Genomic DNA, 13,332 nt, shown 5'->3' with positions numbered 1-13,332 from the left:
TTATAAGGGGCAAGTTATTATAAGGGGCAAGTTGTAACGCCCCAAACCGCACCTCACCAGTTTGAGTACGTTACAGTGCCGCGAGCCTCTAAAACATAAACCGAAAATTCGATTTACAATCTAGAAATTCACTAGGCATTTGTTCGAAATAAATTTTGTCAAAAATTCGCAACGGAAGCTTTTAAATTCTTTTGAGGTGAAAACCTTTCTAAAACTTTAAATTCAAATGTTCGTCCAGGACTTAACGTTGCAAACAACCGAGGAATAAAGGACCAGTTCCAAAAATACAATTTTAAGGAACAGGAATAAGATTGGAACCCAGAACCTGACTTCTATTGAAATCTGCACACCCAGCTTCGTCCGCTCCAATCCCGTTCCCAGTGCACAGTACCTGCAACCACACTGTTGTAGGGGTGAGCTTTCGTCCTTGCTACTCAATAGGGGCTTCACCCGACTAGGTTTGAAAACCGACACATAAAATAATAATTTGGGATCCCAGTATGAAAAAGTTAAACCATTTCTTTAAAAAACGACAAACTTTAAATATCTTTCAGACTCAAAATCCAATGCACGAAACTCAAAGAAATGCATAATACCTGATGGCCAGTCCCATGGACCAACTACACGGCCTTACCTAAAATAAAATCATCACCAGGTAAGCGTAGTGAGAGTGTCCACTTACGCCATATCACCTAGAAATAGTGCCACACCTCAGAGGATGTCAGACACCATTCCGTCCATATGGCCCCTTCGGAGGTTTAGGGGATCGAAGCCCAAGGAATCACTATGTTCCACTCACTCTCAAGCCATCAATAACCAAACCATGCAACTCAAATATGCATAAACATTTAATTCAAAACGGAAAACAACTAACCGAATGAGTCCCGAGTCCCCTACCTGGATTCCGAAGCTTTACCAATCCACGTTATCCGGAATTCACAAACCTTCCGTTCCTTGGGTAACTGGAGTCCTAGATTCCGACATAAATAATATTAATAACTTTCCCTTAAGGAAATAAAGGCTCAATTTCGTCGTCCGACCAATTTTTCCAGTTTGACCAATATTGACTAGTTTCACAAAAATCCCAATTATCGGATACTTTACTTGAAATTAAGATATCAACTAATTATATCAAAGTGCACCGAAATTTACTACGGGCACCCAATAACCTTCTTCTCTACTTTTCTTTCCCTTTTCAATACCAATTTAGTTGGTTTTATTCCAATCAGTACAACATTCCCTTACCTGTGCTTCTCAAAGTCATAACAACAAATCAGTTTCTCAATTCTGCATTTTATAACTATCATTCAAGAATGAAACCAAGTCCAATTCCTCATTCTCATAACACAATTTACATTAAGCATCAACTTGAATTCACAGTACGTATACAAGCATGGCAACCCATTCCAAAAGTTAACTATACAAGGCAAATCCCAGAATTTTCAAATAGATTTCAACTCACCATGTAATCAAACTTGATCAAGATCAGAACTCCAAATTTTGCAGGTCTGCGTCCGACCACGAACACAGCAAGCCCAAACTTCCCAGTTCGATCACCACCCAAAAATTTCCAGACTTTACTCCCAAACCAAGGTCAGCCCTCGCCTACAGAAGCATTCAAGCCAGAAGCCAAGCGCAGAAGTGCCGGAAACGTCGCCGGAGTCGAAGAACACGGCGGAGCCGAAATCACCCAAAATCTAAAATCGTCAAAACGTGATCCAATTTAAAAACTAGTTACATAAACGTGTAGGGGAAGGCGAGAGAAGGAACTTCCATACCGAATGCGGCCCAAGCGGTGGCCGAAAATTGCAGAAACTCGCCGGCGCAGTCGCTGCTTCTCACAGTCGAGTCTCCCTCCTCGTCCGGTGCATGGGCGATCAAAGGCCACAGGCGTGACGGCGAAGACGAGACGAAGCTGTTGGTAGCCACGCTCCGTCGTGGGGTGGCCAGACGGCGTCCCTCTGGTCGGGTTTCCTTCTCGGGTCGCGGTGGCTTCCGGGTCAGAGCTCCCAGCTCTCTCTCTCTCTCTCTCTCGTGTTTTCTAGATCACCTAATCTGGTCCAGCAGCTATATAAGCCTCCTCTTCTTAATATCCAACGGTTGTGATCAATCGATGGAATGATGGATGGCTGGGATTGCTCCACCTATTTTCTATTTGTTGATTTAATTTCTAAAATTCTACAACTTCGGTAAATAGCTATAAATAGCTCAGGTACCCGGAAAATTCCCCGAAAATTTCCACAAACTCGTCGTGTCGTGTACTTTATCGTCCAACTCTTAAATCGAGGATTTCACTTTATGAAAATTTCTGAAAATATTTCTCGAGCACTTAGATGATTATCGAGATCATTAAACAATTCCTCGCACTATCAACTAAGCTCGATACATTTTTCCGGGTCTCACACAAGTGAATCCTAGAAACGTTATTCTACCTTACGGTTTTTTTTTTTTTTTTTGAGAATAAGAAACCTTTATTGATGATAACCAAATTACATAACATGGGAATAACCGGTGGTGGACAAGAACACCCCACTCTCCTCCCTAAAGCCTAAACCAGTTACGGGTCCGTCATCCAGAATGACCTCCTTGAGCCGAAAGGGCCCAACCCCTAATTACCTATATCGCCCAACCTCTCGGGCTACAGAGAATCCCGAGAATCTCTATACAACTTCATAGACAACCGCCGTAAAAACCAAAGCTCTCTTCCACACCGTGTCCCAATGATACCAGACCACGTGCAAGGATCATTTGTCAACACATTGACCATAAGATAAAACCGAAACTAAACCAACTCGTCCCCAGGAATGACACCAAATCCATGGCACCTCAATTTGACCCAACCCTATCTCAAAAGAGTAGGGACATACTAATGACCAGAAGAAACTAACCAAAAGCCTAACCCAAAATAAAACTCTAAACAAGGCCAAAACAAAGCCATTACAGTCATCTTCCCTCTCCCCAATGTCCCCGCCAGCAGACCACCGCCGCAAATCTTTCCCTTTGAGCTCATCTCCCCGGAGATACCCAACCAATACCACAAGCCACACTGATTCACCTGCCTGTTGTCGGCCGGATCCAGACCTAGTAACAGATCCATTCCAATCCAAACCATCGAGAAGCAGGAAGGGAATCACCGTGCCCTTCCACCTCGGAATGAAATAGGTCCACCCATCTGTGTCCATCCGCCTAGGAGCCCGAACCCACCTCTGCAACCATCGCCGAGCGACCCACCTCCGAACAGAGACTAGCGCCATACGATCCATGGCATTGCGCAACCATAATCTGGCCTCTGGCCCCTTGCACCAAGCCTGCGCCGCCGCCGATTTCCCCATCCACACCTGGACCTCTACCTGAGAGTAGAGAAGAAACGTGCACAACCCAGACCAACGAAATGAAGACAAAACCTAGAGTCCTAAGACCCCCATCTCCAATCCGGCAACACCTGCCACTCGTCGCTGAGGGGGGAAGCCACGGTCGACGCGGAGGCGCCGCCGGACGAGCAGCAAACTCTCATTCTCTCTTTCGAGAACCTAGGTTTCTCTCCTGTTTTCTCGGTGCTCAGTTGTTTCACTACCTTACGGTTGATAGTTTGGCCAATTCGTAGAATCTCCCTATCTTAGGGGTGTAAAGTGCAATTTACGCTTTTCTGAATCCCTTCATACACGACTACACGTGGCAGTTCCCCGTTTTGCAGGCTAAATAAGTAATTTAAATCGCTCAAATGCTGCCGTCTTTCTCATGCGACCCGCCATTGCGCGTCAATTTAGGTTTTATCAAAATCCCTAAATTGGTTTTTACTACCAATCTTTGGTTCAAAAATGGAAGCAATTAGGGCTCACCCCAACCAAGACCTCGCCGTCGAAATGAAAATGGAGCTCCACGATGTTGGGGCTTGTTTTGGATCAGACTCAGAAGGGCCTGAGCTTCAGAAAGAGGGTTGCTTTGGATGATTGTACATTTGTGCTGTGCTTCGTGGGGCATCGAGTGGACCTCAATCACATGCTGTGAAGGCTATTTCTTCAGGTGCGTGTTTGCTTGCTGGTTTGAAGTTGATTAATTTTGCTTAATCTCATGTTGATCAAGTCCGGAGGATACTGAGCTATGTTAATTAATTACCTTTTCCAAACAAATAAATGAAATTACGTACAAATGCGGTCAGTCCCAGATTTCTGGATACACCAGTAGGTTTCAAGTCTTATGGGTCAGGTAAAAACCAGATTCTTGATGGGTACTAGTTGAGCTTCTCAGTTACATGAATGTTTTGCCAGTCAACTACTCTTGGTCTTTGATCAAGTCACAGTAAACATATATATGATTGTTTTCTTTTGTATTAATCTGTACTTGTTAGACTATCATGCCTAAGTGGTTGAATAGTCCAGCTAGATTGTTTTGTTTATTTAAAATATATGCGGCTACAGAGCAAGAAATCGCGTCTTTTTACCATGTTGACTCTAACATGGTGAATCCTCCATTCTTGCATGTAGAGTCTGTCAAGTATGGCTGCTAGAATGTTCATCAGCAAAAAGCACCACACAGTCACACACGGTGCTCATCTTGATTGACTCTTTCTTTCACTTTTTATGGCTTGATTTGTTTAGAACTTAAAAAAAAGGATAAGCAGTGGGAAAGTCGTGCAAGGAACTATCCTTCAACACTGTATATATATATAGTAAGCACAATTCCCCACTTTACATTTCTCTTATATAGGGTTTAGATTGATACTTTAAGAATCAATTGCGTAGCTAGTTCCAACCCTTGAACTTGACAGAAGATAGGTAATTAGAAGAGAGGAGGAGGAAGAGGTAGAAGAATGGATGTTGTGCAGCTTTTACTTCATATTACTCTGTTCTTGTGGTGTGTCAGTATTAATACTGCTACAGTAGCAGCAGCACCACAACAAATCTTAATAGCAAAGCCTAATTGTCCATCACATTGTGGAAACATTTCAATCCCATATCCTTTTGGAATTGGACCAGGTTGTTACGCAGATAACTGGTTCGAAATACTGTGTAATGAGTCAGTCAGCCCACCCAAACCTTTCTTGAACCGCACCACTCTGAATCTTGAGGTACTGGAAATTTCTATTGCAGGAACACTAAAAGTCAGAAACCCGATTACGGTCTCTAATAATTGCAGTGATAAGCCAATTCGGCAAGCAGCCTACTTGTGGGGAAGCCCTTTTGTGTTCTCACAAAAGAACAGATTCACAGTAGTTGGTTGTGGTGTTATGGCTGGGCTGAATTCTAGCTCAGATGGCTTGACTATCTCAGCTACGTGCTTGTCCCAGTGTGAAATTGCCTCCAATGCAAGCACTACCTGCAATGGTGGTTTGGATTGCAGCCAGGTCTCTATCCCTTCCTTTCTCTCTACCTTCGATACCAGTTTCATATCTACAACAAATCCATGCAATTATGCATTCTTGGCAGACCAGGACTGGTTTCAGTCGTTTACCAACAATTTAACTAATATCTCTGCCAGAATTAGTGATATGGATTATGTGCCTGCCGTGTTGGAATGGGGCTTATATCATTCGATCCTCGATGTATTTGGAACCTCTTCAATCGCTTCTGATAGATCTGTTAACTGCCTGGAATACAATGACACCTCTTCAACAAATAGTTCCTCAAGGCTGGAATGTTTCTGTGCAACGGGATTTGAAGGAAACCCCTATCTCATTGAAGGATGTCAAGGTAAACCTCTACTACCATAATGCATGCTTAAAATAAGATATAACATGAGAACTGCACATTATCCTCTGATTCTGAATGGATGAGATGAGAAGAAAAGAAAATTCATGAACAATGTATATACTCCTTTATGTGAGTGGCATAGATCATTTGTAATTCTAAGAAACAAACTGCTGAGTTTTCATTTGTGATATGAGGATTTGATTTTATTCTAGCCTGCAATAAACTTGTTAATTTATTTATTTTATGATCAAGAAACTATACCATCTTTATTTTACTTTTTTTCTTCCCTGTTTTGTGCGGCGAATATCAATATATACCCAGATATAAATGAATGCTTGGCTCCAAACCGGCAGTGTCCTGTGGACTATGCTTGTAAGAATCATCCTGGATATGCCGAATGCTACTATCCAAAGAGAAAGTCCGCAGTTAAACTGGCCTTTATAGGTATGGCTAAAGCTTTTTCTTTACTTGGATCAATAACTTATCTTTCTAAAAAAAAAAAAAAAATTGTTTTTACATAATTGTAAAATTGGTGGTAGCTCGTATTCTTTACAAAATCACAAGGACAGCTTCTCACTGACCAAATTATCCTTATCTGTGCTACTCAGTTATCGGTAGCGTTCTTGGACTACTGTTTCTACTCGGTGTTGCTTGGTGGTTGCACAAAGCCATAAAGAAAAGGAAGAACATAAAGCAGAAGGAGAAGTTTTTTAAACAAAATGGTGGTTTATTGTTGGAGCAACAACTATTATCTGGTGAAGTAAATGTCGACAAAATTAAGTTGTTCAATTCGAAGGAGTTAGACAAAGCTACTGACCACTTTAATGTGGACAGAATTCTTGGCCAAGGAGGCCAAGGTACGGTTTACAAAGGAATGCTGGAAGATGGAAGAATTGTTGCTGTAAAGCAGTCTAAAAAACTTGTTGGAGGTGAAGTTGGAAATTTCATTAATGAAATTGTCATTCTTTCACAAATTAACCATAGGAATGTGGTCAAGTTATTGGGGTGCTGTTTAGAGACGGAAGTTCCTCTTTTGGTTTATGAATTCATACTTAATGGAACACTTTCTCAGTATATTCATCACCATAATGAGGAGTTTCCTCTCACTTGGGAAATGCGCTTACGGGTGTCGAAGGAAATTGCAGGAGCTATTTCGTACTTACATTCATCTGCTTCCATGCCTATATACCACAGAGACATCAAGTCTTCTAACATTCTATTGGATGATAAGTATAGAGCCAAAGTAGCAGACTTTGGAACATCAAGATCTATTGCCATTGATAAGACACACCTTACTACACGAGTACAAGGAACATTTGGTTATCTAGACCCAGAATATTTCCAATCCAGTCAATTTACTGACAAGAGTGATGTTTATAGCTTTGGAGTGGTCCTTGCTGAGCTCTTGACAGGACAAAAACCAATTTCTCCGACAACCTCAGATGAATGGAGAAGCCTAGCAAACCATTTCATTCTTTCAATGGAAGGAAATTGCCTGTTCGATATTCTCGATACTCGAGTTAGAAGTGATGGTCGGGAAGAAGAAATTGTGGCAGTTGCTAACCTTGCAAAGAGATGCTTAAATTTGAACGGGAGAAAACGACCTACTATGAAAGAAGTTGCTGTGGAGTTGGAGGGAATCCAATTGTCGGTTAAAGCTCATTCTGATGCTCAACAAAACTTCTCAGAGATTGGGTATGATCGAACTAATGGAATGACCGAGGCTTGGGATGTTCGTTCTACATCAACAGGGTTATCATGTATGGATGGTACTACAGGTTCTTCATTAGATGCACAACCTCTGCTGTCCTTTTAAGTATGAGTGAATTTTTTTTTTTCATACATTCATATTTCTGGTGGAGTCAAATAGATGAAATTCGATATAGATTAAGGATTTTTAGTTGTAGCCAGATGGTAGAATATTACTTGCAATATTTTCACAAACTATATATGTGAACCAACTCTTATTCCTAGAGAAATTCTTGCATAAGGGGCAGCCACACCACGTGGCTTTAGGACTGACCAATCAAAAATTAAAATTTTTTATTCTTTTTTCAAAATTGTCCCTGCTTTTTAAAGTAAAATATCTAAAATACCCCCTGCTAAGTCCCTCATTGGTCAGCCCTAAATCACGTGGTGCGGGTGTTCCACGGAAGAATCTCTCCTTATTCCTAAATACAGTGGGAAATATATGTTGTTCTCCTTGAATCCAAAAAAATAAATAAATAAAGTTGTTCTCCTCCCCTTCCAATTGTGTAACCACTTGTTTTATCCCTGTCCACTGACTGGGAATAGGCAAGTCTATTGCCCATTAACTCTGTCATTTCAAAACAGTACTGGAAGGTTTCCAACTCTGCTTGCAGCTTAGCTATAATATTTTGAAATTCTACACAAATTAGAATCTTTTGAGTTTCTACAAATTAAACCTGCCTAATTGTGGTTCCCTTCTTATATTAACATCAACATCAAGACGATCTTGTAATTTGGAAAATCTAGTGGGATAAGCTTCTTCCTCATTATAGATGCACAACCCACCTTTGCCTTTCAAGTTCCACTGAACAAATATCAAGTCTCTTTCTTTTCTTTTTTTGTGTGGACAAACTGAACAAATATTTTTTGTTTGTATTTAATTATTGGGGTATACAATGGTCTTTTTTTTTATCACCTCACAACTAATTTAGAAGGCTAGGGCATAATAGTGTTGTATTGTCATGTTCAACGTGAATTATAGTGCAGTTCGTAGATAAGTTTATTTAGCTATTAATTCAAGAGAAAAATTCACCATCAGTGTCTGAACTTAGGTGCCAAGGCTAATTTGATGCCGACACTCATAAATCTATCAATGTGATACATGAACTCATAATTTGATATTTACGTGATGCCTCCTTCCAAATTCCGTCCATGTTTCGTTAAAAAGCTGACGTGTCAAGCACGTGCCATACATGTAATATTTTTATCAAGGACAAAATTTTATTTCTCTATTAACTAATTTAAAAAAAAAAATGAATTCTGGGTTTTAAAAACCAGATGAACAATTGCGCATAAGTGCATAACAGCCCTTCCTTATTCTTCTTCCTCTCTTTGAATCCACCGCTCCACCTCAACCAAACCCACTTCAAAATCATATTAAGAGCATCAAAGCCACCGTCTTGGTCACATTCCTTGGTATAAATGCAAGAGTAAAGCTTAAAAGTAGTCCACATACAAGATAAGATCCAGATAGTCAAGTTGCAAATCTGGCAAAGTTTTATCAAATGCCTTCGGTACGTCTTCTGATTCATGATCAGTACACCTGCAAATAATCACAATTCTAACATTAGATAATCTTCCGCTTTCCATAAAGTAAGAAATTTCAATAAACTTTGGATGCTAGAAAATCTAAACAGAGTTTTAAACCATTCTCCATGTGTAAACAAACCAGAGTTTGGAAGTGACCCATAATTCCTCACGCTTCACTATCCCATCATTACATATAGCTTCTTCAAAGCACCACCAATCTACACAAACTAGAAACTGCTCTCAAAAGTTTAAATCAAAGGTGTAAATTTTCAAGAATGAATCTTTGAAATTCTGGTGTCTACCTCCTTCTCATTGTCATACATCTGGGCACAGTCAATATGGTGATATCCAATCTGCCCACGAAAAGGAAAGAACCCAAATTAAGCTCAGCATTTCCTCAGAGCCTCTCAATACACAATTTGTATTGTCCAAGAGCCTCTCAATACAACCCCATACTCTGTATCGTCCCAGATCTGAAAAACCCAATACCAATACCAATTCACAAACCAGTCAAAACCAAATCATTTTGTAGGTACAAGTTTTGATCAACTTGGTGTGTTGGCATTCCCATACAAAACGGGAAAGTATCTTTGAGGTTTAATGGGATTAATATCTTTTATTTATTTAAAGATATTTTTTTGTGTACAAAATTGTGTTATTGATTGCCTAAGTATTTTAGGTTTTGGTGTTCTTATTTGTTAATTATCTTTAACACAAAAGAAGGTTTCCTTGTAGAAGTGGAATTATGTTAGAAATATGTTTTATTAGGTTTTGCACGGCATCTATTAAGAGATTGGAGAATATATGCAGCCATATAGAGGACCATGCACGCAAGAATTAGTTGGAGTCTTGCTTGGTGAATATTTGATATTGAAAGTTTCTTTCCTAATTAAAAGTCAATTAGGGTAGAATCTTTTTGTATTAAAAAGATTGGGTTGGTCTTTGATATATAGAGAAAGAGAGACGGCCTCCCTTGGAGACATTGAAAAAAGAGACGTTCATAGAGGGAGAGACCATTGATGCAAGAATTATTTGAGTAGTCTTGCTTGTTTGCTTAAGTGTGTGTTATCATAAGAGTCAAGACACTTGGTCCATGTTTAAGTGTTCTTGATCATTCATTCATATGCATTAATTCTCTCAAGATCAGTAGGGAGACTGTGAAGAAAGAAGAACAAGATTTGAAGATCGTTCAAGTGAAGGAGTTCTACAAGGAAGACAAACTTTGTATTAGATTTTGTGTGAATCTTATAGCCGAGCTAGTGCTATTCAAAGTTTGTAAAAGAACATATCATTTTCATAATGATGATCTTTATTTTGGGTTCTCAAGAGTAAGAGCCCCGCAGTGTTTTTAATCTCATACTTGAGGTTTTCACTGCGTAACCAAAATCTGGTGTTTAGTTTGTTATTTTGGTTTCTGCTGCCCAGTAAGGATTGATCGGTGCACTGCAATCATTGTTTTCCAGAAAATCATATTCTGCCCTTGTATTTTCACATTTACATCCAAATATCAATACTTAAGCTCCAAAATCTCTTATCAACTGATACAGTAATTTCTTCTCCTTCTTGCTCATTTTTCCTCTTTGTTATTTTGGTTTCTGCTGCCCAGTAAGGATTGATCGGTGCACTGCAATCCTTGTTTTCCAGAAAATCATATTCTGCCCTTGTATTTTCACATTTACATCCAAATATCAATACTTAAGCTCCAAAATCTCTTATCAACTGATACAGTAATTTCTTCTCCTTCTTGCTCATTTTTCCTCTTTGTAATTTTTGGACTTAGTTTCCAAAAGGGGATTTGGGTTTCTGCGTTTCGTGGTTTTTTCAAATCTTGGTAAGGAGGGGAGAGAGAGAATTTGGTATAAAAGGAAAAGGAAAAGAAATGAGGAGGAAGAAATCAAGAAGAGAATAGAAATAGAAAAAACAAAAAAAAACAAAAAGGAAAAGGTTATTTTGGTCATTTGGTCTTTTTTCTCATCTTCACATCTTGCCACATCATCTTTTAATGGAGCAGTGATGGAAAGTTGACGGAAGCACGTTGGTGATATTAAAATATAACTCAGGTATCACATTGGTAGAGTAGTGGGTGTGGGTCTCAAAGTTTAAGCACTAATAGTAAATTTTTCTCTTAATTCAATGGAGTAAAAGATTTGGTTATATCATACTGCTATTAATATTCAGAATGTCTTATGTAAGAAATATTGTATTTGTAATTTTCTACTATTAATTATATGTCTACCCGTTGTACTCTCTAACTCATGAACAAATCAATGTGAGGGCTTAAAATCCTAACTACAGTGAGTTCGAGCCTTTAAAAAAATAGAAAATAGGAAAATAAAAGGAGATCCAAAACACAATATAATTGATTTAGAAAAAAAAAAAAAAAAACTGATGAATCTCTCTCTCTCCTTTTTTTTTTTGTTGACTGATGAAATGCACTAGTAAACCTATATTAGTTAACCGATAGCTATCTCCTTGAGCATAAGTTATTTTGTTGCTTCTTAATCGGTATATAACTTGACCAAGTAAAAGTCATATTGATTTATCTTGTTCTGCTTATGAACTTGAGTTTTCACCATACAGTTATAGAATTGAACCCAAAACAGAAATTTTTTACCTTCATAGTGAAATCTAACATCAAAATAACAAATGAAGAGGTATTATGGAACCATAGCTCGTTCTAATTTTTATAAAATTTCTCCATTGATCGAAATTATTCAAGGTGATGATGATATATACTAAAACCAATTTATCATTGGCTAAGTCCTAATAATAGAAACATTTGGAAGCTAGTTTTGAGAAAGTCATGTGACTTAAATTAAGAAAGACAAACTTTTAAGGTCATGTTGTGAGAATTAGCTCTTACTACATTTATATCTTATCAATTAGCTCACCATCCATTCAATGACATACAAAGATTTGTAGGAGGGCATTTGAAAAGAATTGTGAAGATGACAAAGAGAGCAACGACTAGGCTGCTTGGTTGTGACAATCATGTCAACGATTTCCAAGTGGGTCTCATCAGGCTCTCAGCGGTACATATATGCCATCTCTACGGCTCTAGTATATCAACCTGTCGTGAAAGTTTTATGTGGGGCAGGAATATATCACCTGCAATTTATCAAAAGTTGTATACACATAATGATTTGTCACGGTAGTGTTCCCCTGGTCAGCAGCTGATTATGGGGAATATGGTCACTCACCGTCCGATTGAAATCGGACGGTTGACAGCTAAGTGATGAAATCTGAGATGAAAGCTGTCAACCGTCTGATTTCAATCGGACGGTGAGTGACCATATTCCCTATGGTCAGCTGCTGACCAGGGGAACACGAGTCTGATTTGTCATTGGAAGCTCGGGATATAGAGGCAGATCAGCGACCAAAGACCCCTTCAACCTTTCATTAAGTTTAAGACTTATGCATTATTATTTGTCATAAAAAAAACAAAAAAGCATTATTATTATATACCAACCATCAATGGGCAATAAAGTTAACAAGACAAAATTATATAGTGCGTGTCAGCGTGTGCATGTGCTTAGCAACGTTTTTAGGTTGCCTGTGCTTCTAACTAATAGTTTTGATTCTTTAAGTTCATGTTAAGGTCGGGATTTTTTTTTTTTTTTTTTTTTTTTTTACTTTCTAATCTTTCTCGTATGAATAAATAAATTAAAGAAACTAATTTTTGACAAAATTATCTCAAGGAAAAGAAAGATAGATTTTGGAAGTGATGTTGATTGGACTCATATATCTCACTAACAATGTTCAAAATGTCAATTTTGATATTTTAAATTTAGAGAAATGTATTTTGGTACAGATTTAGAGAAATTCATATGTAAATTTCAGTGTTAATAAAAAATTTAATATATTTTAGTCATATTAATACTTACAAATTAATTTTAAAGATATTTATACATCAACAAATATCAATAAGATCCATTTATAAAAATTTTGAGACAATTTCGAACAAATTTAAACCCTTCGCTCACCTTCCATTCAATGACAGACAGAGAATTTGCACCGAACAAAGAGCCCGAATGTTGGCCAGCTGAGACAACAACAAAAAAGTCATATAAAGCATTTCCAAGCGAGTCCCACACAAAAGGCTTAGTATCAACCTTTCGCTATTATTATAACACTAATCATGAGGGGGGCATTAATAAGACTAGAAGTCAAACAAAACAAAAAAGGATTTTTTTTTTTTTTTTGATGAATTTTAATATTGCGTAGAAGTACTGTGTGCATGTGCGTACCTAAACCATCGCTCGATCTACTAGTTCAATATGAAGACCTTGGTAAGTGTGCCTAACACAAATCGCGGAAGTAGCTAGGTGCCCTCTTATTATATTCTTAGTCACCAGACATCGTA

General features: G+C 38.4%; 1 protein-coding gene and 1 long non-coding RNA gene across 3 annotated transcripts; one reads left to right on the top strand and one right to left on the bottom strand.

Annotated features, from left to right (window-relative positions):
- Positions 1–174: 174 nt before the first annotated feature.
- On the bottom strand, positions 175–2,029 carry LOC133725750 (uncharacterized). Its single transcript, XR_009854539.1, has 4 exons — positions 1,779–2,029; positions 1,463–1,697; positions 898–970; positions 175–402 (listed from the first exon to the last, which is right to left on the bottom strand). It is a non-coding gene; the product is annotated as an uncharacterized LOC133725750 (long non-coding RNA).
- A 1,717-nt stretch (positions 2,030–3,746) lies between these two features.
- LOC133725749 (wall-associated receptor kinase-like 10) lies at positions 3,747–7,872 on the top strand. Of its 2 annotated transcripts, none has more exons than XM_062153119.1 (4): positions 3,747–4,023; positions 4,769–5,690; positions 6,012–6,134; positions 6,299–7,872. In XM_062153119.1, exons 2-4 carry the CDS (start codon positions 4,811–4,813, stop codon positions 7,504–7,506), a joined length of 2,211 nt encoding a protein of 736 aa, XP_062009103.1. In that variant the 5' UTR covers positions 3,747–4,023; positions 4,769–4,810; the 3' UTR covers positions 7,507–7,872. The 2 variants fall into 2 exon arrangements, with proteins under 2 accessions (XP_062009103.1, XP_062009104.1); XM_062153120.1 differs by having other exon boundaries at positions 5,091–5,690; positions 6,299–7,871.
- Positions 7,873–13,332: the final 5,460 nt, after the last annotated feature.

The sequence above is a fragment of the Rosa rugosa genome, chromosome 1, assembly GCF_958449725.1.
Source record: "Rosa rugosa chromosome 1, drRosRugo1.1, whole genome shotgun sequence".
Classification (NCBI taxonomy): domain Eukaryota; kingdom Viridiplantae; phylum Streptophyta; class Magnoliopsida; order Rosales; family Rosaceae; genus Rosa; species Rosa rugosa.
This window is presented reverse-complemented; position numbering and strand designations above follow the sequence as displayed.